This window comes from Epinephelus lanceolatus, chromosome 11 (assembly GCF_041903045.1).
Source record: "Epinephelus lanceolatus isolate andai-2023 chromosome 11, ASM4190304v1, whole genome shotgun sequence".
Lineage (NCBI taxonomy): Eukaryota > Metazoa > Chordata > Actinopteri > Perciformes > Serranidae > Epinephelus > Epinephelus lanceolatus.
This window is the reverse complement of record NC_135744.1, coordinates 913,405-936,622: the sequence shown is the minus strand read 5'-3', so window position 1 is coordinate 936,622 and position 23,218 is coordinate 913,405. Positions and strand designations below refer to the sequence as shown.

The window sequence follows — 23,218 nt, the reverse complement described above, 5'->3', positions numbered from 1 at the left end:
AAGAGGGATCCCTCCTCAGTTGCTCTTCCTGAGGTTTCTACCGTTTTTTTCCCCCGTTAAAGGGGTTTTTGGGGGAGTTTTTCCTTATCTGCTGTGAGGGTCCAAAGGACAGAGGTATGTTGTATGCTGTAAAGCCCTGTGAGGCAAATTGTGATTTGTGATATTGAGCTTTATAAATAAAATTGATTGATTGAATTGATTGATCCCGCCGGTTGTGGGTTGAACGGGGGTCACAGACACAGACACGGACAGGAAAACGTATTCCTAGGGCTGGGCGATAAATCAATTTTATCGATTAATTCAAATTTGCAGTTTAGGCCGATTTGTTTTAATGAAAATCGAGTTTCTATTTAAAGTAGTTCAGAGTGGGCTCACCCCTCCCCCCCGTGCGCTTGATACACAAACAACATTGCAGCGAGCGGGGAAGAACTCCTTCTTAAGAAAGGGAACGAGTTCTTCAGTGCTTTTGTGTGCACACCTGTGTCTGTGTCTGTGCTCACCTGTGTGTGTGTGTGTGTGTGTGTGTGTGTGTGTGTGTGTGTGTGTGTGCGCGCATCAGGGCCGAACTCCACCGTGCGCGACACAGAGAGCAGAGGAGGATTTTAGACGTGCACCGTGTAGGGACATAAATGACATGCCGTTGTGTAACTAAGATGAATAAGTGTTACCAACGCCAAGCTAGCAGACCCCCGAACCGTAGTAAAGGGACCTCCGAAGACCATTAGCTCCTTTAGCTTGTGTTAGCTCGTTATGGCAACAACACATAAACAATGGGACTTCGTCTGCGTTAAAGAATGGCACTTTATTTTCAGCACTGCAGGGATGATGCACAGCCTCTCTCATCAGTGTCTGACTTTTACATAGAGGGAAATAACTCAAAAACAGCATGCAGAACGTCTCATACCTCCTACATCAACTACACACATACACAGCTCCACACACACACACACACACACACACACACACACACAAGCCACACACATCAGACTCAGCCTGTAACATAAGGTTAATTAGTTTGTTTAATAAAAGGACAAGATATAGACCTGTTCTATAGGAAAGGTAACCTTAAATGACTTCTCTTGTGAGCCATTGTAATGGTAGGTGAAACACTGCCGTATGATAAGAAAGGGGTCCGGTGGAAAGCGATCACAGATGCAGTCGCAATGTATATTGCAAGAGAGATGGTGCCCATATGTAGGCTACCGTGGAAAAGCTGGGGTTTATTCACATGCTGAAAGCTTTGGACCCCTGGTATGTGCTACCAGGCCGCAAATATATATTTTTTTTAACTAGGAGGGGAAAAAATCGATTTAAATCGTGAATCGGATTTTTTGTGAAAAAAATCTGAGATTTTTTTTTTAGGCCATATCGCCCAGCCCTACGTATTCCTGTCAAATACGGCGGCCATAGTGCTCCGCGGCGCAAGATAACAGCTTACCGGCGACGGAGAATCCTGGCTCCAGATCAATGGTTTCCTCTTTCGTTGGTGTCATGACTGCCCAAAAGTACCTGAACATGGCGGCACACAGGTATGTGGCGTGTCAGAGGGGAAACGAGCTGTTCACATTTCTCTCTTTGTGGCAGGTAGCGGTCCACAAACCTCACCACACTTAAGGGACTGTTCTTTACTTGTCAGGGGAGGAGGGTGGCTGGTTGATTTTTAGTTGATTTTACTTTTATTTATTTATTTTATTTCGATCCCCGCTATGTTAATCAGTTGGTGCAGTTTCACTTAAGTAAAAAAAAAAAAAATTAAAAAAAAATGACTGAACAACTTTCACTTGTATTGGAGTAATATTTGACCAAGAGTACCTTTACTTTCACTCAAATCATGTCGTTGAATACTTTGTCCACCATTGGTCAGACATTCATGTTTATATAGGGCAGGCCCTGCTGTTGCAGTCTGGTCGAGCTAAAATCTTATGTCTCAACTGTCCAAAGGAGACTGAAGTCAGTGATTCATGTAAAATTCCTTAATGAAAGATTCTTTTTGCACTGTAGTAAGAATATTACAGAATTTATTAACCCAAATATTACACTTAACTGTTAAACAGTTATTCATATTTTAGCATACATTACTAATATTAGTGCACACTATTTAAAATATTGATTGAGAATCACATACAAAACCCAAATGACATGCTAAATAATACTGATAGCAAATTACAACACTTAAAAGCAATTTTTATTTGGTTGGCTGGTAAAATATCTGCCTGGCTGGTAAAAAAATTTCACTTACTAGCCAGCCTGGCTGGTTAAGTGACCCTGGGTGAAACGTTTCACCTTATAATGTGATGACACAACGGCATGTCATTTCTGTCTCTCTGTATCGCGCACGGCAGAGTTCGGCCCCGATGCGTGCCCGTGTGCACGCGCGCGCGCACACACACACACATACACACGCAGACACGTGCGCACACACACAGAGACACAGGTGAGCACACTAGAGCGCGGCTCGGGCCGCATTTTCCAGAGTCCGAGACAATTACAACCGAGCCTACAGCATGGCACTGTACACACAGTCTATGGAGCGGAGCCTGTGTTGCGTTCAGGCATTGTCATGTAGCCTAAATAACAAAATTCCAGCACTTGAATAGGCTGTTTATTCTTTATTCCATTAAATTAGACATCTTTTGTTGGTCAGTCATTAAAACAGAAGCAAGTTTTATTAGGGATGCACGATAACTTTTCTTTTAAACCGATACCGATAACCGATAACTTTCAGCTCTTAAAGGCCGATACCGATAACTGATAACCGATAACACACACACATATACATTATATAGATATAGATATAGATATATATACAGTACAGGCCAAAAGTTTGGACACACCTTCTCATTCAATGCGTTTTCTTTATTTTCATGACTATTTACATTGTAGATTCTCACTGAAGGCATCAAAACTATGAATGAACACATGTGGAGTTATGTACTTAACAAAAAAAGGTGAAATAACTGAAAACATGTTTTATATTCTAGTTTCTTCAAAATAGCCACCCTTTGCTCTGATTACTGCTTTGCACACTCTTGGCATTCTCTCCATGAGCTTCAAGAGGTAGTCACCTGAAATGGTTTTCCAACAGTCTTGAAGGAGTTCCCAGAGATGTTTAGCAATTGTTGGCCCCTTTGCCTTCACTCTGCGGTCCAGCTCACCCCAAACCATCTCGATTGGGTTCAGGTCCGGTGACTGTGGAGGCCAGGTCATCTGCCGCAGCACTCCATCACTCTCCTTCTTGGTCAAATAGCCCTTACACAGCCTGGAGGTGTGTTTGGGGTCATTGTCCTGTTGAAAAATAAATGATCGCCCAACTAAACGCAAACCGGATGGGATGGCATGTCGCTGCAGGATGCTGTGGTAGCCATGCTGGTTCAGTGTGCCTTCAATTTTGAATAAATCCCCAACAGTGTCACCAGCAAAACACCCCCACACCATCACACCTCCAAAGACACGGCGGTTGGAACCAAAGATCTCAAATTTGGACTCATCAGACCAAAGCACAGATTTCCACTGGTCTAATGTCCATTCCTTGTGTTTCTTGGCCCAAACAAATCTCTTCTGCTTGTTGCCTCTCCTTAGCAGTGGTTTCCTAGCAGCTATTTGACCATGAAGGCCTGATTCGCGCAGTCTCCTCTTAACAGTTGTTCTAGAGATGGGTCTGCTGCTAGAACTCTGTGTGGCATTCATCTGGTCTCTGATCTGAGCTGCTGTTAACTTGCGATTTCTGAGGCTGGTGACTCGGATGAACTTATCCTCAGAAGCAGAGGTGACTCTTGGTCTTCCTTTCCTGGGTCGGTCCTCATGTGTGCCAGTTTCGTTGTAGCGCTTGATGGTTTTTGCGACTCCACTTGGGAACACATTTAAAGTTTTTGCAATTTTCTGGACTGACTGACCTTCATTTCTTAAAGTAATGATGGCCACTCGTTTTTCTTTAGTTAGCTGATTGGTTCTTGCCATAATATGAATTTTAACAGTTGTCCAATAGGGCTGTCGGCTGTGTATTAACCTGACTTCTGCACAACACAACTGATGGTCCCAACCCCATTGATAAAGCAAGAAATTCCACTAATTAACCCTGATAAGGCACACCTGTGAAGTGGAAACCATTTCAGGTGACTACCTCTTGAAGCTCATGGAGAGAATGCCAAGAGTGTGCAAAGCAGTAATCAGAGCAAAGGGTGGCTATTTTGAAGAAACTAGAATATAAAACATGTTTTCAGTTATTTCACCTTTTTTTGTTAAGTACATAACTCCACATGTGTTCATTCATAGTTTTGATGCCTTCAGTGAGAATCTACAATGTAAAAAGTCATGAAAATAAAGAAAACGCATTGAATGAGAAGGTGTGTCCAAACTTTTGGCCTGTACTGTATATATATATATATCTAAGATCATGACATCAATACTATGAACAAAACCAAAACAGTTTTGACTCTTTAAATGATTCCAATGAAAAACTACTGGCAAGCATCTCAAACATTTTCGAAAAGATATCAAACAAAAAACTATGTGATATCTCAAATGAACATCAATTTAAATTAGGTGCATTATTTACTGATATAAAAATAAAGGCCCCTTGAACTGATGCAAATACATGCATCGGGATTACAAACTGAAAAAGTTCATTCCAGAAGTTCAAAAAAATGAATGAATTCCATAGTAACAAAAAAAGTAAGTTTAAAGAATTTTGGCTTATGGTTCCATTCAAATGAATACTTTTTCACTAAAGGTGTGTTCACACCGGACCTGTTTTTTTTTTTTCGCTAGCGACGAGTTTACATACAAAGTCAATGCAAACGGGCGATTGAGCGTATATTCGCCCAGGAGAAAAATCGCTTGGGCTCCGAGCAACAGAGCGATTTTTCGCTCGTCGCTTGAGATCAGAAATCCCATCTGGAGCGGTATTTCGCTGGGTCCTGTCGCTTGCAGCTCAACACTGATTGGCCGCCATAACCCGCAATCCCGGGGGGGTTCTTGACTGTCATGACATGTCAGCTTCATTACAAGTATGGCTGCAAATTAAAAGCAACAATAGATGTAAAAACACACAGACACAATGCATCTGTGATCAGTTCCCTAATTTAATTTTAACAATTTTTTCAATCTTCTCCAATTTCTCGTTTTATTTTATGGAAGTGATCAATGTAAGTGCACTTGTCCTAGAGCCGCCACAACGGTTTTTATAATGCAAATAACTCTGTTAAAACCTACAAGCTTCTCTTCCTATGACTTTGTATGTGTCTTGTATGTTTTCTGAAGCCTTTGGGCCCTATATAGATGGTCTAAAGCGGGCGGCGGAAGGCGCATAATCCATGTCGCAAGTGTCATTGCTATTTAGATGCAGGCACAGTTGTCATTTTCACGCCCTGCGCCCTCGTTGTCTAACTAGCAAATGAACTTGCGCTTCTCTGGGTGTGTTGGTCTAAAAATGAGGAGTGGTCAGGCGCAGTCATGGCGCGTTGCTAGTTAGATGACGTAAAAAGCAAATGCGCCAGTGACCGACAAAAACCTGGTCTAAAGTCAACGGCGCAGTATTTCGCTGTTAAACAAGTTAGTAATATACGTCTCTAGGCGGGTGCACAACGCGCGTGCACTCTGCTCAGACACACACGGAGCAGCCACACACATGCAAAAGATAAGAAATAAAAATATGATTACAATGTCAAAAGTTATTATTGTGCACATTACAATATTTATCAGAAACATGTCTTAATGGTCATTCATTAATCAGAATGATCTAATCGCAGTAATAATTATCATCAATGGTGTTTGGATTGACGTGCTGACGTATTGCGGTAAGCGAGTTGTGTCATTTCCGGTGTTTCTGTGACAGCGTCTTTGTACTGCTCTAGTGAATTCTACTAGCCTGCTTTCTGCTTTCTGCTTTCTCACTTCAGTTGCTTTAACATCTACTTCAAGTCTTAACCCACACTAGTTCTGTTTAAGCACTTATAGCTCTCTAATCGCAGTAATAATGATCATCATAATCCGGGAGGTCCAAGCTTGCAGTGTCCGAATATACAGAACTGCGAGCAGACCTCCACGGGCTGATGATGCATAGCCTGTAGAATGAACTTGTCTTTCCCAATTGAATTGTGATCATTTTGGCATGTAAATCACAAAATCAAAGATGTGAAAACGTTTGATAAACTTTATTTTGACATAAACACAACAATAACCAGCTTCTGTGAACTAAAAACGTAAACTTATAGCCCTACAAGTAGGCTACAAATGTATATGTAAAAAAAAGCTCAGGGGGGGTTCAGGATGCTGGAGAGGGAGCTGTGCTCTCTAACCTCCCGGATTAAAATAAAATAAATTGAATAATTTACAATTTGTTGACAGCGTTTCTCTCGTGCGTGCGCGCTCTCTCTCTTTCTCTCTCGCAGTCTCACTCTGTTTCTTTTCTTTTGACTTTTCTAAGATGACAGATGCTGAATATATACTCCCTATCTGATGTTGTGGCTGTTTGTGGCTGAGAGGGATGTGAACTCATTAGTTTGCAGTGTTAATCAAATCAGGTTGGGTTTCCATTACGCGTGTCAAACGTGCCAAACGGTGCGAATCCCCTCTGATCTGTCATCAGATGTGACGGGACAGTCGATACAGAGATACATTTATCGTCTCCTCAGCTGTAAAACGCTCACTCTTTCCAGTGGGTAGGTCCGCCATCTAACTAGCTCTCCGCCATGCACTCCAATCACGCCTCTTTTAAAGGGAATGAGAGGTGACACTCTGATTGGCTTATTGAATGATACGCCCAAAACACACCCATGGACTAATTCACAAAGTCCAACCCTTTTAGACTCTCCACCATGGCGCACAGTCTGAAAATGCGCTGTCTAACTAGCAAGTGACTGGGACACACCCATGCGCCGTACGCCTGGTGCTTTGCGTTTTAGACCATCTAAATAGGGCCCTTAAAGTTACAAAAATGAAACACTAGACTTCTGAGCATTTATACCTCCGACTTATAAAAAGCTGAAAATTATACATTTTGATACACAGGTAAGCTATACATATTGCAAAACTCTGTAAAAGTACACCAAAGCATACATTTTCGTTTCCAAATATTTTATTACACAAAAGACGAAGAAATTATGATTTTTTTTTATTTTTTTTTTTACCTATTTTGGTACATACATACAAAATCCTCCCGCTCCTCGCTCCAGGCAGCTCCAGCTCCGCTCACATGCTCTGTCTCAGGCATCAGAGCCTCTGCGCTACAGTGATAGATGCATTGGCGCTGTCCATGGTGCTTAAGGACCGCCAGGATTACAGCGCCCCTCCAAGCACCGCAACATATGTAACTTCATTGTTTATGCTGCCCGTGTGCTCAGAAGCACACAAAAAATGCATTTGAGTAATTCCCGAGAAGTTATGATAAAATAAAAAAAATATTACATACTATAGAATAGGACTGACAACCTCTCCAATGTCTCATGTCAATTAATTAACACTATTTGTCGGCTTTTTAGAATTCCTTTTTTTTCTTTTTGCTGCTGAGCTGCTGCACTGTGTCTCCAGCTGAAAGTGGTAATTTGCTATATACATTCTACAATAATAAATTAGATTAACTTTTGGTAATAATATTGTTGGCTATATTCCGCATTTTAATAAAAAAACAAGAATAAAAGAAATAAACACCGAAATAATTAGTGGAAACTTTTTTTTATTGATACTCCTCCTTTCTGACACACACACACACACACACACACACACTGAACACACGACTGAATGAATGAATGAACATTGGAAGCGGTTCAGCCGCAGTCCCGCCGGCTGGCGCGGTCACTGTTGAGATTCGTTTTTTATTATTAACAAAATGGATTTTTATTGACCGTATGAATGGTTTTGTTTTCAAATAAATATTTGGAAACGAAAATGTATGCTTTGATATACTTTTACAGAGTTTTGCAATATGTATAGCCACCTGTAGGGCCTATGTATCAAAACGTATAACTTTCAGCAGTGGTCTGCCGCGGCCGGTGGTATAAATGCTCAGAAGTCTAGTGTGTTTCATTTTTGTAACTTAAAGGCTTCAGTAAACATACAAGACACAATTTTAGTAAAAGTAATAGGAAGAGAAGCTTGTAGGTTTTATCTAAACAGTTATTTGCATTATAAAAACCGTTGTGGCGGCTCTAGGACAAGTGCACTTACATTGATCACTTCCATAAAATAAAACGAGAAATTGGAGAAGATTGAAAAAATTGTTAAAATTAAATTAGGGAACTGATCACAGATGCATTGTATTTGTGTGTTTTTACATCTATTGTTGCTTTTAATTTGCAGCCATACTTTTAATGAAGCTGACATGTCATGACAGTCAAGAACCCCCCGGGATTGCGGGGTTACGGCAGCCAATCAGTGTTGAGCTGCAAGCGACAGGACCCAGCGAAATACCGCTCCAGATGGGATTTCTCATCTCAAGCGACGAGCGAAAAATCGCTCTGTCGCTTGGAGCCCAAGCGATTTTTCTCCTGGGCAAATATACGTTCAATCGCCCGTTTGCATTGACTTTGTATGTAAACTCGTCGCTAGCGAAAAAAAAAAACAGGTCCGGTGTGAACACACCTTTAGTGAAAAGGCATTCATTTGAATGGAACCATAAGCCAAAATTCTTTAAACTTATTTTTTTGTTACTATGGAATTCATTCATTTTTTTGAACTTCTGGAATGAACTTTTTCAGTTTGTAATCCCGATGCATGTATTTGCATCAGTTCAAGGGGCCTTTATTTTTATATCAGTAAGTAATGCACCTTATTTAAATTGATGTTCATTTGAGATATCAAATAGTTTTTTGTTTGATTTATTTATTTATTTATTTGTTTATTTGAATGGGACAGTGCACATTGATGAACATGTTAAAACATGTAAAGATGCCGGATTGTAGCTTGACGCTAATTTCCATCCGTAGTCCCATTAACATAAAAACAAATTAAGACAGTACAACATTTCACAGTAAGAAAAAAGGAGCAGTAGCAATAAAACAAGCACTAACAGTGAAAAACACATTGAAAAACACAAACCATAATATACAGACAGACAGATAAATTGCAATACAGATTGACTGTGGGTGGAGAGCTAGCCCACAGGTAGGGAGACCATAAGAGTTTCGTTTTGAAGAGTAAAGTGCATAGGTGCTGGATAAAGTGTCAAGTGCTAAAGTGCATGAGTGCCAGATGAAATTGCACAATGCCCTAAGGTGCCAGATGAAATTGCACAAAGCCCTAAAGTGCACATCAGTTTAAAGTGCCAGTTTGTATTGCACGAGGCCCAGTACACTCAGTTGCACATGCAGAAGCATGTAATTATTGCACTAAATGTGATACATAAATGTATTATCTAAACACTACTGATGAGAAAAAATCATACACAAAAGTATTGTGTAATTTTTGTAAACATGTAACGGAAAAAGAAAGAAACTCTGATGATGACCCAACAATTGCATTGCATTGCAGGTTACAGGTGGTCGCATGTTTGATTTTCTAGTAACCATGCTTTCAGCTTCCCCTTGAAAGTGCTAAGAGTGGTGCTCTCTCTGATAATGACTAGGAGGTTATTCCAGCTTTGCCCACCTTTTATGGATAGAACATTCTGACCAAAGGTGGTTCTTCTGTGTGTAATTTCACAGTCACCTCTTGTGCCTGACCTAGTACCATGTCCTGTGAGTCTTTTTTTATGGATGAACTCTTTGACAGGAGCTGGTGCTGGTCCGTGTAAACATTTGTATATGAAACAGGCATTTTTGAATACTTTTAAATTTTCAAAGTCTAGAAATTTGTGCTTTTCCAGGACCTTACAGTGATGATGGGAGTTTGGTTTCCGGTCAAATATCTTTACTGCTCTGTTATACATCTGCTCTATGGGTTTTAAAGTTGAGGTGCTTGCAAACGCCCAGTTTGTGAAGCAGTAGTCAATATGAGAGAGAATCAGGCTGAAAAGATAGGTTTTAGCTGCATCATCTGTTAAGAAGGGCCGAATTTGTCTAAAATTTAATAGATTAAAGTTTACTGTGTTTCTGACTTTTTTAATGTGTTTCTTGAAAGTCAGGTTTGAGTCCAAGACGACTCCGAGGTATGTGAAGTGGGAGACCAGCTCTAATTCCTCCCCGTCAAGAAACACATTGGACCTTTTGATGTCAGTAGGGCGTTTGCTGAACATCATGCACACTGTTTTTTTTTGTGTTTAACAGCAGGCAGGTGTTTTTCAGCCAATGTTGTATGTTGTGCAGCGCATCCGTGAGCCTTAGAAAGATGTCTTTTGCGTCATTTCCATAAGTAAAAATGACCACGTCGTCTGCGTACATTTGTGCATTAAAATCAGTACATACATTAGGCAAATCATTAATGTACAGTGAAAATAGCAAAGGTCCAAGGATCGATCCTTGTGGGACACCAACTGTGTTTTTAAGAAAGGGGGATTTTACACCATTTACCATGACACACTGTTCCCTGTTCGACAGATATGACTCAAACCATTCCATTGTTTCAGCTGAAAAGTTAAAATATGTTAGTTTTCTCAGGAGGACTTGGTGGTCTACTGTGTCAAATGCCTTTCTGAGGTCTAGGAACACAGCACCCACATGCGATGTTTTGTCCAACATACATTTTACCTTTCCTAAAAACACACAGTTAGCTGACTCAGTGGAATGGTGGGGACGAAAACCAAATTGCATCGGGTGGAGTGGGTTAAATCCCTTATCTAGATGTTCAATTAGTAGTTTCGATACCCATTTTTCAAGTACTTTGGATAACACCGGGAGAATACTGATTGGACGATAGTTGGCAACTGATGTTTTGTCCCCTGATTTAAAAACGGGCGTCACCGTGGCTATCTTCCAGGATGGTGGTACTTCCCTTGAGGTGATTGACTGATTTACTAAGATAGTTATCGGTTTTATCAGTGCATCAGAGTATGTTTTGATGAAGTCGGTGTCCAAGTCAGATATATCCTTGGCCTTGGAACATTTCAGAGCAGAAATAATCTTCTTCACCTCAAGTTCAGTGATTTGCTTTAATTTAAAGACAGGATGGTCATTTATGATTGGTCTGGGAAGAACATTGGAGGGGGCAAAGAGCTTTGTTATGTCTTTTACACTGTCTAGGAAATATTGGTTAAAAGTTTGGGCCAATACTGCAGAGTCATTGACCAGGATATTGCCAATTTTCAGTGCTAGAGTAGTGCTTGTCTCTTTGTTTTCTTTAACTAGTAACTTATTTAATAATTGCCAGGCTTTCCTGCCATTCCCTTTGGCCCCTTCAATAGCATTCATAAAAAAAATAGCTTTGGTCCTTCTTAGTAGCTGTGTTACCTTGTTACGTGCATGGGTAAATGTCTGTCAACAAGCAGCCCAGACTTGAGACTCTGCTTGAGGAGTGAGTCTCTTTTCTTCATCATAGCTCTACAATTTGAGTCTAACCAAGGAAGTTGATTTGTGTTTTTTGTTCTCTTTCGCCCCCTTCTGCAGAAAGCAGATTTTATCTCAGAGATCTTATCTAAAAACAACCTGCAGCTTTCCTCTGTATTTTTAGAGGAGAGGATCACTTGCCAATCTGTCCTTTTTATTTCATCCCCAAAGTGCTGTTGCATGTGTTTGGGGATGTAATCGTTGGGAGGGGACGTTGTTTTGGAAGTGTTCAGAGAGCGATTTTTCCTTAGTTTCCTCAAGAACAAAATAAAGTTATGATCTGAGATACCGGTTAGAATGTTATGAATTTTATTTATTCTGTCTCTGTTATTTGTGAATAAAAGGTCAATTCTGGTTTGTGAGGTGTTTGTCACTCTAGTAGGTTTTTCAACAAGTTGTGTTACATTGTGAGCATCCATAATTTGCTTAAGATTCTTTCTGCTTTGTTTATCATCCCAATTTATGTTGAACTCACCTACAATTATTTTCTCTCTGTTTGAATCACATGAATTTAGCAAGAGTTTTAACTGATCATAGAAATCTACCTTAGCAGTAGGTTGCCGATAGATGCAAACCAGGGAGAAGGACATTTCTTTAGAGAGAGTGATTTCAACACCGACACAATCAAAATTGAAAGCAGTTGACCAAACAACCTCTCTACATGTAAGGCTGTTTTTTACATAAAGCAGTACCCCTCCTCCTTTACCTTTCAACCTGTCTTTCCTGAACACATTGTAACCTGGCATAGATACAAGAGCTTCAGGGGACTGGGTTTTTAACCATGATTCAGAGATTGCTAAACAGTCGAGATTTGACTCATGTAAGATGTGCTCCAATTGTTCACGTTTGTTACAGAGGCTTCTGATGTTTAGGTGACTGCACAAGAGTCCCTTTGGTTTGTGTTTGGGATCCCAAACTGTTTTAGCTTGATTAAGGGTTTGAAACAGTTTTGTGGAACGATGCCTTTTTAAAATAGGGTTCCTGGGTTTTACCTTTGGTCGCTGGGGGGCCGCAGTTGCTGATGGTGTCTTGGTTAGCCTCCCGGCTAATGCTGGTGGTGCCTCGGTTAGCCTCCCGGCTAGTGCTGGTGGTGCCTCGGTTAGCCTCCCAGCTAGTGCTGGTGGTGTCTCGGTTAGCCTCCCGGCTAATGCTGGTGGTGTCTCGGTTAGCCTCCCGGCTAGTGCTGGTGGTGCCTCAGTTAGCCTCCTGACTAATGCTGGTGGTGTCTCGGTTAGCCTCCCAGCTAATGCTGGTGGTGTCTCGGTTAGCCTCACAGCTAGCGCTGGTGGTGCCCCGGTTTGCCTCCCGGCTAATGATGGTGTTACCTGCAGCCTCCGAGCTGCTGGGCTGGTCGCCGTGGGCACGACTCCGCTAGGGGCCGCAGTCATCATCAGCCTCTCGGCAAATGCTGGTGGTACCTGCGGTCCCTGAGCTGCTGGGCTGGTCGCCATGGGCACGACTCCGCTGGGGGCCGCTGTTGCCAGATGCTTCCCGGCTAGCGTTGGTGGTGCCTCGGTTAGCCTCCCAGCTAATGCTGGTGGTATCTCGGTTAGCCTCCCGGCTAATGCTGGTGGTGTCTCGGTTAGCCTCCCAGCTAGCGCTGGTGGTGCCTTGGTTAGCCTTCCGGCTAATACTGGTGGTACCTGCGGCTTCTGAGCTGCTGAGCTGGTCGCCGTCAGTGCGACCCCGCTCAGGACCGCAGTTTTTGTCAGCTCACCGGCGAACATAGTTCGGATAGGGAGAATCAGCAGCTGGAACACTGGAGGGGGGAGGTGGAGTAGAGATAGCACATTGCTAGCATAGCTGTTCGGTTGTTGACCAGCTGTTGTTTGTTGGGCGTCTGCAGTTTGCAGTGGGGTAGTTCTCCCAGTAGCTGGTCCCGGGCACGGGTGAATGTCGCCAGACAAGAGCAGGCACAGAGAGATAACTGCAAGGATGTCCTCCTTACTCCTCCGTGCAGGCAGGCGCAGCGAGTGGCGTTCCAGTGTCCCGTGGAGTGCCGCATGACCAAAGCCGAGGTGTTTGCTTTCTGGCCGGTCTGGTTGGATGTACCGGTTAGGAAGATTTTCCATGTGAACTCCAACATGAGTTTTCGGAGTCGGGATGGAGCGCAGTCGTGCTAACAAAGTTTGTGCGGTGAAAATCACAAATAGTCCACGAATTGCACAAGCCGCTGCACTCCGCACTGCTCCTGCCGCCATGTCTCTAGCTCCAATAGATAGTCTAGTGTGTTTCATTTTTGTAACTTAAAGGCTTCAGTAAACACACAAGACACATTTTTAGTAAAAGTCATAGGAAGAGAAGCTTGTAGGTTTTATCTAAACAGAGTTATTTGCATTATAAAAACTGTTGTGGCGGCTCTAGGACAAGTGCACTTACATTGATCACTTCCATAAAATAAAACGAGAAATTGGAGAAGATTGAAAAAATTGTTAAAATTAAATTAAGGGACTAATCACAGATGTATTGTCTCTGTGTGTTTTTACATCTATTGTTGCTTTTAATTTGCAGCTATACTTTTAATGAAGCTGACATGTCATGACAATCAAGAACCCCCCCCCCCCCCCCCCCCCGAAATTCCCTGATCGCTTCAATGACGTCATCAAAGCGAAAAAGCGAGTCTGTTGATTTCTGCCACATTGACGAGCGATTGCAACTGAGCAATGAAGCGATATCAAAGGGGCGAACCGAACGACAGTGAAAAAAAAACAGGTCCGGTGTGAACACACCTTAAGGTAAATGGGGTTCAGTTGTTCTTTTATCTCATATTAGGAGAGAGAGAGAGACAGAGACAGAGACACAGAGTCTGTGTGTGTTTGAGATAGTGTTGTCACTGTACCAAAATTGGGACCCACGGTACAATACCAGTGAAAGTATCATGGTTCTGAGTGGTATCAGGATACCACAGCGAAAATGAGGCAGATGTGCCTTTTGTCATTTATAAAAAGATAAATCACTTTTCTATAATACATCAATGATATTTCAAAGGAATAAATTACTTATTGACTTATTCATACTTCAAAAACAACATCAATAAGTGATTAACATAGGGGGGATCAAAATAAAATAAATAAATAAAATAAAAATCAACCAGCCACCCTCCTCCCCTGACAAGTCCCTTCATAAGTAACGAACAGTCCCTAAAGTTTCTCCTCTGATACGCTACATACTGTGTGCCCCCATGGCTCAGCTGTTCAGGTACTTTTGGGCAGTCATGACAACAAGTTATTCACCTGAAGCCGGACTTCTTCGCCGGTAAGCCGTTATAATGTGCCGCCGTATTTGACAGGAATACGTATTCCTGTCCATGTCTGTGACCCCCATTCAACCCACAACCAGCGGGATTCGCCGTTACTGTTTATCGCCACACTGCCGACATTTTACTGTCCATCACCGCACGCTGTTTGATTGCATTATCAAAACACGCCGCTATTATTCGGCCTTGCTTTTCACTTATTCCACCGAATACCGAATGTGTGTTTTTTTGCAATATTCGGCCAAATATATTCGGTGCATCCCTAAATAGGAGCCTTCCCCCACTCCCCTCACCGCTGCTCTCCTCACTATACTGGCTGCTGCGCTGTGCAAGTGCACAGATGTCTCAGAGTGGTGGTGCATTTGCAAAAATGTTTTGAAGGAGCAGCAGCGGCAGCAATAATTTAGCAGCGGCGACACGCCGCTGCTAAATGAATGTAGCGGAAACACTGATATGTACTCTGGAGTTTTAGTGCCGCGGTCTACCGTTGGTACCAGTATACCGTGCAAAGTGTGAGAGAGAGTGTGCGCATCTGTGTGTGTGTGTGTGTGTGTGTGTGTGTGTGTGTGTTTGAGAAAGAGAGAGAGTGTGCGCGTCTGTGTGAAATTATGACCGAGTTAACGAGTTGTTTTCCGACATGAGGGGGTATTCTTGAATTTTCCCAGTCAGAAAGAGTTTTTCTGATTATGCCGACGTCACTTGAACGCAGCATTCACTGCAGGCCATTCAGGTCTCATAGTGGGAGCGGGGCACTGCCTGTGCTGACAAAATTATATATGTTATCGTGGCTATTTGTCATGATATCGGACTTATCGGAATGACGTAATAATTCCTGTTATCGGCCCGATAGTTATCGTGCACCCCTAAGTTTTATGTGCATCACTCTGCAATTTAAACGTGCATGCTTAATTTAATTAGGGCAAGCCACATGTCGCAAGTCCCGCGTAAATATTGCACACGTGTGCTTCGTGATGCTAAAAAGATATACTATCGTTCGGGCCTAGTTGGTTGTGTGTCCGCCCTTGCATGTAATTACGGTGCTGCATAAATTGCACGTCACGCTGTTAGTCTTTTTTGGTGAAGGGAAGCCTCACTTTCGACCACTTCTGTCTCTCCGCCATTACGTCTTCTTTGTTGTTGAACGTGCTACTGACTGACGAACGTGACATGCGTCATCGACGTAAAGATTTGGTGTAATGAAAAGAATCGATAAGGGAATCATTAAGCATAAACGCTAATGATGTCGTTGAATTGAACTAATTTGAACAGGTTCTTAACAGGAACCTGTTCTCGATTCCCATCCCTATCTCTGACTGATCTATTCTTGTTTTTTGTCTTTATCAAAGAGGCGTGTCCTGAAGTATGGATGCTACTCCCCAGAATGCAATGCGCCATGACATTGTTGCCTGTTCTCTATGGAGCACAATGGTAGTAGTAGTAGTAGTGACTACAACTCAGTTCCACCACAAACTTGTGCACTGTCAAAACTAATTAGACCTGAAAAGCTTTGTATGTAAACTAATATAAAAAGTTATTTGATGTATTCATATATATATTTACACAATTTTATTTATCATCATTGTTGTTGATGGTGGTTCATTCCCACCTCTGAAAGGTCACACTGTGTAATCGGGTTTGTGTGACAATGCTAGGGCTGAACGATATATCGTTATCGTATCTATACCGAGATATGAACATGCAAGATATTAATATCCCAAAAGGCAACGATATTGACGATATAATTTCCCCATGAGTTTCCCCAGCTTGACCTGCATGTACAGCTCAGCCAATCACAAACATCCTTTTTACGCTTGCCCTAAATGTACAGCTACGGCCAGCCAATCACAAACCTCATTTCCTGCTTGCCTTGGATCGACAACAAAGCCAGCCAATCACAAACATCCCCTTGAGGGAGACGTGCTGCTGCTAGCAACTTGCTAGTACACACAACACATTTGCGACTAAAAATAGTTTTGTTCGAGCAAATTAAATCATTCAGCACGCTGTGTGAGTACAGATTTCAACCAGCAGCAGAAACGAAAGGCGAAACTTACCGGTTGTGGGTTGAACGGGGGTCACAGACGGGAATATGGCGGAGCGCTATGGCCGCCGCAAGATAACGTGGTTTACCGGCGTTTCACCGTACGTGAAGAGCCTGGTGACGCGAGGCTACCGGCAACCGAGAAGCCCGGCTCCAGGTGAATAAGTTGGTGTCATGACTGCCCAGTAGTACCGGAACAGCCGAGCCGTAGCGGCACACAGGTATGTGACGTGTCAGAGGAGAAACGAGCCGTTAACATTTCCACAAACCTCACCGCACTTTAGGGACTGTTCTTTACTTATGAAGGGACTGTTCTTTACTTGTCAGGGGAGGAGGGTGGCTGGTTGATTTTTATTTTATTTATTTATTTTATTTTGATCCCCCCTATGTTAATCACTGATTGATGCTGTTTTTGAAGTATGAATAAGTCAATAAGTAATTTATTCCATTGAAATATCATTGATGTATTATAGAAAAGTGATTTATCTTTTTATAAATGACAAAAGGCACATCTGCCTCATTTTGGCTGTGGTATCCTGATACTACTCAGAACCATGATACTTTCACTGGTATCATACTGTGGGTCCCAATTTTGGTACAGTGACAACACTACCGAGGACTGTATGAACAATGCCTTGCATTAAAAGACACGGCAGGGACATCTGGGTCCTCCTGTGTCAAGCCCAAGCAAGGTCAGATTGCCGATGCATTCAGTAGCATAATGCCATACCAATCGACGTCCAGCAGGCACAAAGACATTACAAATGCTATAACGTACCATATTGCTACACATGATTCCCATGCATTCAGTCACTAAAGAGGGCTTCCAGAAAATGGTTCGGACTCGTTTTATTTGTTTTAATTTTTTATAAAGAATGCTTAGTTTTCACTGAACCCATAGTCATATCGTATCGTATCGGTATCGAGATATCTGGCATAAATATCGAGATATGAAATTTTCTCCATATCGTTCAGCCCTAGACAATTTGTAAGGATGAGTCATCAACACAAGGCTAAGTTTTTATTTTCTGACTCATCAAGCCATCAAATACTGATCACACACTTCTAATTTAAGTTTTTTGGTAGGTGAGCTGTATTACATTTGGTTTAACACAGTACGCCTATGCTACAGAGCAAGCCTGGACTACAGTGTGGTGAAAAAAAAACCCGACTCTTCTGCTAAACTGTTATGTTTTTTATTTAAACAATTCAGTCTTATTATTTAGCAGATCCTAATTGTGTTTTTTTTTCATTTTCTTTATTTATTTTCTTTATTTTTCCAAAGTTTACTTCCTTTTTTCCTCTATGACATCACTCTGGTATTGTTCTGTGATTGAATTCATTTGTTTTTCACATATCTATTTTGTACAGTATTGATATTTAAATGTTTGTAATGATTTGATAAATCTTTAGTTATGCTGTTATATTGCTCGTAATAAAGTATATTTAAAAAAAAAAAAAACTTATGTTTTTGCGTTTGGACGGGCGGAGTAAACATCAAACCTAACTAATGTTTAAGCAACGTCAGCCAAGTGGTTGCATAACTAACCACAGCTATGCAACGCTGGTGGTCAAAGAGTAAACCACATAACTAAAAGCATGAGCAACGGACTCGCCCCTTAATGCACTCTCGTAAACTCAGCATGAGCAAATGCAACCTAATAGTGTGCCTTCTCGGTTACGAACCATCACACATTTGGCTTGGTATCTGGCTACTCAATCCCAGCCAAGCATCCTGGCTGTTTTCTATCTCCTCCGCTGGCCATGCTTTGTAAACAAAGATAATCAGATCAGAGATGAATAACGAGGAAACATTTGCACACAGACACAGGGAGTATATACTACTCCAAACTAACTATAATTGGCGAAAACGTTATTAACAAAGTGAAATAAAGAGCTGCTCTTGTAGTAATTCCGTGTTGACAACTCTATCACAACGTTGAATCCGCCACTGTCACTTGGCCTTGTTTATTTCAATTTACGACACAGTTAGCCCGAGAAGCTAATGTTACCAGGAGAGGTAACGACGTAACATTGACACTGGAGGCTACTGTTAACGTTACAAAGCATTAACAAAAACGCTATGGTTTAACTTTACTTTGTCGTTAGCTAACGTTACGTTGTACCGTTAGCTTACGTAAACGGCAGCAAAATACTGGATAACGATTTACGCTGGGATAACGTTGGGCCCAGCTTCAATAACTGCACTTGCTATTTACTACTAATTATACTTGTTAATTACTTTAAAATGGCACTTAACCCAAATAAAACGACAACACAGTGTTAACCTAACTAACCAAGGAGCTTGCTAAGCAACTCTGCGGATACTTTGAACCCTAAAACTAAGTGGCTATACAGTTAGGCTAAAGTTAGCTAGCCACCAAGTTAGCTTTGGTAACGTTAAGCTGAACATTTTACCTTCTGAGAATGCTGCTGGAGGACATTCTGCTCCACAGTCATGGCGGGTTCAAAGATAAATGTGGTTCGAGTCAAACCAGGAGTAGCAAAACGTACAGGATACTTTTTACTTAAGCGAATAAAAACGCAATGCTACGAAGTCCCCTCCTTAATCAGTGACATTACGGGCGCCATGGCAGAGTTACTAGCGCAGGCATGAAAACATTGCTCTGCCCTGCCTGAGTTCCGGGATCGATTATTCACGCCTGTCTGAAATGCACTTACGTCATGAATTAGATTTTTGGAAATCATGGATAAAAGTAAACATGCATACTGTATACTGTTATACTGATATACTGTAAATGATCCTTATCATGCTTTCATATATCTGTAAACCTTGTTGCTGTTGTTGCACAAATGGTGAACTGGAATGACTAATTGTACACTGTTTGTACACTGCAAACTTTGAATAAAGTTACAAAAAAAGCTAAAAAAAAAATGGATAAAAGTAAACAAATAAATGTTGACCTTGGTCTGATATTTGTGATTTTATTGTTGACCACACCCTCCCTAGGTCTGCGTTATGTTGTGGACATGTGTTGTTTGAGCTTCACGAATATACCACAGCTAATGCCGCATTCGTTTGGCAATCCAGGCCGGTCATTCCTTGTCGGATTTATATGACCGTATGACACGTCTGATCTGAAAGCGTTTCATTGCAACAGTCCGTAAAACATGGCGGCGCGCCGTAAGTTTGTTTTTGTTTGCATGGTTGCTGAGCAACGGAGACTTTGCTGGTTCAAACGATTTTAGGCTACAACGGGCTTGCACAGACTTTTTTTCCAACACAAATCAACAGTGGAAACAGAAATGCTATTGCAAAGTACTTGTATGATTTTTACAACACAAATGCTTAATTAAAACAAATAACTTTGTTTACCATTCACAATGTGCGCAGCCATCTTCATCGTGACGTCAATTCTACCGACTCGGTCTACGTGGACCTTGCCCGAGTTTGATGACGAGACCTCCGGGTAGAACGGAAAGGCCCACTGGCATACTGCATACTACTACTACGTACTACCACTAGATGCTACTCCTACCTACTAAACAAGTTGGGTCCATTCGGATATACTAAAAGATTGGTGGGAAAACACTCCATCTGCTGGCAGAGCAGAGGTACTGCACATGTGGATTTTGTTGCAGTACCTCAGCCAAGCCAGCAGATGGGGTGCTTTCGTAGGCACTCCATCTGCTGGCAGAGCAGAGGTACTGCACCAAAATCTGAACGCACCTGTGACTATTGAAATTGCCCAGAAATGAAGCTGGCCACTCTTTACCCACCAGCAACATGTCTGCAAGCTCTCTCATGCTTCTCAACATGCAAAATGCGAGGCGTAGGCGAGCCAGGGCTTGCAGACGCCTCCTTTTGCACATAATAATTAATTCACTGCCACAGTAAGCAATGACATGACATGCCACACTCAAAACTTTGCACTTTGGAGATCCTTTATATTGTTTTTGAAATAATCCAACCTGTTATGGTGATGACAATCATCATCACTTTTCATAAGTGTCACAATGCTAACATCATGTGTCAATCAAGTGATTAGTTCACTGAATATCAATATCTAGATACAGCATTTCCACCAGCACATTCTGTCATGTGTGTAGGCTGAGTCACTTTGAACACCTGTCACCTCACACAGTACAATGACGAAAACTGCTCTGCCATGATGTACTTTCATTATGCCAAACTTTATCATCATTTGTTTTAACAGTACTAGTATTTATTATTATCATTACTTATTTTATTATTGTTGTTTGTTGTTGTCTTTTGAATGTCAAACGAATGTTAATGTCCACTATCAAACTAACTTAATACCGGTATAAAGCAGACCGCTTTGTTCATAATCATAATAGCAGAAATACATTTTTGACCAATGAAAACTGTGTGTGTTGATAATTGTATATTTGTGCAACTTAAATCTTTAGCTTGTTGCACATAGGAGGCATACAGATCTATATATATATATATATATATATATATATATATATAAATAACCAGCAACTGCCGTTGCTCTGCCATGATGTTTTGAATCTTGCTGGGCAGCGAACACGTTGCATTTAAATAGGAGACTGATGATGGCGGTAACATGCCGTGCAACATCTACAATTAAGTAGAAGACGAAGAAGAAGCCCGTGGTGCATTTTGGGTAAATAGTAGCCCTGTAGTATGCTCTGCCATCATACTACAATGTAGGCATGTTTAGTAGGGGTGTTAGCATACTACTCCTCCCTACTACGGTTTCAGACATACTACATACTAATTTGGTCTACTACAATCCATACTACTTGGCCTTTGGGACGCAGCCCGGGTGTTCTTTTGTACCTTTCCGGACCGGAAACCGTATCAGTCCTGGTTCCGGCTACCAATAGAATGCAGCATAAGAACCACTAGCTGAGAATGATCCCAGAAGAAAAATGACACATTTAAAGGGATAGTGCACCCAAAAATGAAAATTCAGCCATTATCTAGCTACTCACCCATATGCCGACGGAGGCCCTGGGGAAGTTTTAGGGCCCTGTTTTGATGGTCTAAAGCGGACGGCGGAGGGCGCATAATCCATGTCGCAAGTGTCATTGCTATTTAGATGCAGGCGCAGTTCTCATTTTCATGCCCTGCACCTTCGACATCAAACTAGCAAATGAACTTGCGCTTCTCTGGGTGTGTTGGTCTAAAAATGAGGACTGGTCAGGCGCAGTCATGGCGCGTTGCTAGTTAGATGATGTAAAAAGCAAATGCGCCAGTGACCAACAAAAACCTGGTCTAAAGTCAACGGCGCAGGATTTCGCTGTTAAACAAGTTAGTAGTATGCGTCTCTAGGCGGGTGCACAACGCGTGTGCACTCTGCTCAGACACACACGGAGCAGCCACACATATGCAAAAGATAAGAAATAAAAATATGATTACAATGTCAAAGGTTATTATTGTGCACATTAAAATATTTATCAGAAACATGTCTTAATGGTCATTCATTAATCAGAATGATCTAATCGCAGTAATAATTATCATCAATGGTGTTTGGATTGACGTGCTGACGTATTGCGGTAAGTGTTGTGTCATTTCCGGTGTTTCTGTGACAGCGTCTTTGTACTGCTCTAGTGAATTCTACTAGCCTGCTTTCTGCTTTCTGCTTTCTCACTTCAGTTGCTTTAACATCTACTTCAAGTCTTAACCCACACTAGTTCTGTTTAAGCACTTATAGCTCTCCTCCTTTTTTACGACTTCCCTACTAATCTCTTAGCTGTTGTTTGCATGTTACTAGCCTTGTTAGCTACATTAACGTTAGCTTTACAGTTAGCGATGGCTTCTCCTTCTGCTCTTTCTTGCTCGGTGTGCCAAATGTTTAGCTATGCCTCTGCCTCCTTCAGCGACAGTGGTAATTGTAACAAGTGTGGCTTATTTGTTGTGTTGGAGGCGAGGCTTAGTGAATTAGAAGCGCGGCTCCGCACCATGGAAAACTATTCAGTAGCTGCGGTAGTTAGCCAGTCCCCTGTAGCTGGTGCGGAGCCACATAGCATAGCCTCTGCTAGTGGTCCTCCGGTAACACCCGTACAGCCAGGAGGTTGGGTAACCGTTCACTAGAGGCATAGCTCCAAGCCGAAGCCCACGGCTCACCACCAGCCTGTTCATGTTTCCAACCACTTTCCCCTACTCAGCGTATTAGCGTGGTTATTGGCAGCTCTATTCTGAGGCAGCTCTATTCTGAGGAACGTGAAGTTAGCAACACCAGCAACCATAGTCAAATGTATCCCTGGGGCCAGAGCGGGTGACATTGAATCAAATTTAAAACTGCTGACTAAAGCTAAACGTAGATTCAGTAAGATTGTTATTCACGTCGGTGGCAATGACACCCAGTTACGTCAATCGGAGGTCACTAAAATTAATATTGCCTCGGTGTGTGAATATGCAAAAACGTTGTCGGACTCCGTAGTTTTCTCTGCCCCCCCCCCCAATCTGACCACTGATGACATGTTTAGCCGCATGTCATCATTTAATCGCTGGCTGTCCAGGTGGTGTCCAGCAAACAATGTGGGTTTCGTTAA

The 23,218-nt window shown here is 42.0% G+C and overlaps 1 protein-coding gene across 10 annotated transcripts in view; it reads right to left on the bottom strand.

Annotated features, from left to right (window-relative positions):
- The window catches only part of usp25 (ubiquitin specific peptidase 25), a 240,471-nt gene extending 221,119 nt beyond the window's left edge, over positions 1-19,352 (bottom strand). For 4 of the 10 annotated variants that reach the window (XR_004502882.2, XM_078172109.1, XM_033649505.2 and 1 more), the window contains exon 1: positions 19,130-19,352. Coding sequence is in view for 9 of the 10 variants with exons in the window: in XM_078172109.1 (XP_078028235.1) it covers positions 19,130-19,171 (42 nt within the window). In the remaining variant the exon portion in view is untranslated. The remainder of the gene's footprint in view (positions 1-19,129) is intronic. The other 6 variants (XM_033649478.2, XM_033649481.2, XM_033649479.2 and 3 more) reach the window with 2 other exon arrangements.
- Positions 19,353-23,218: the final 3,866 nt, after the last annotated feature.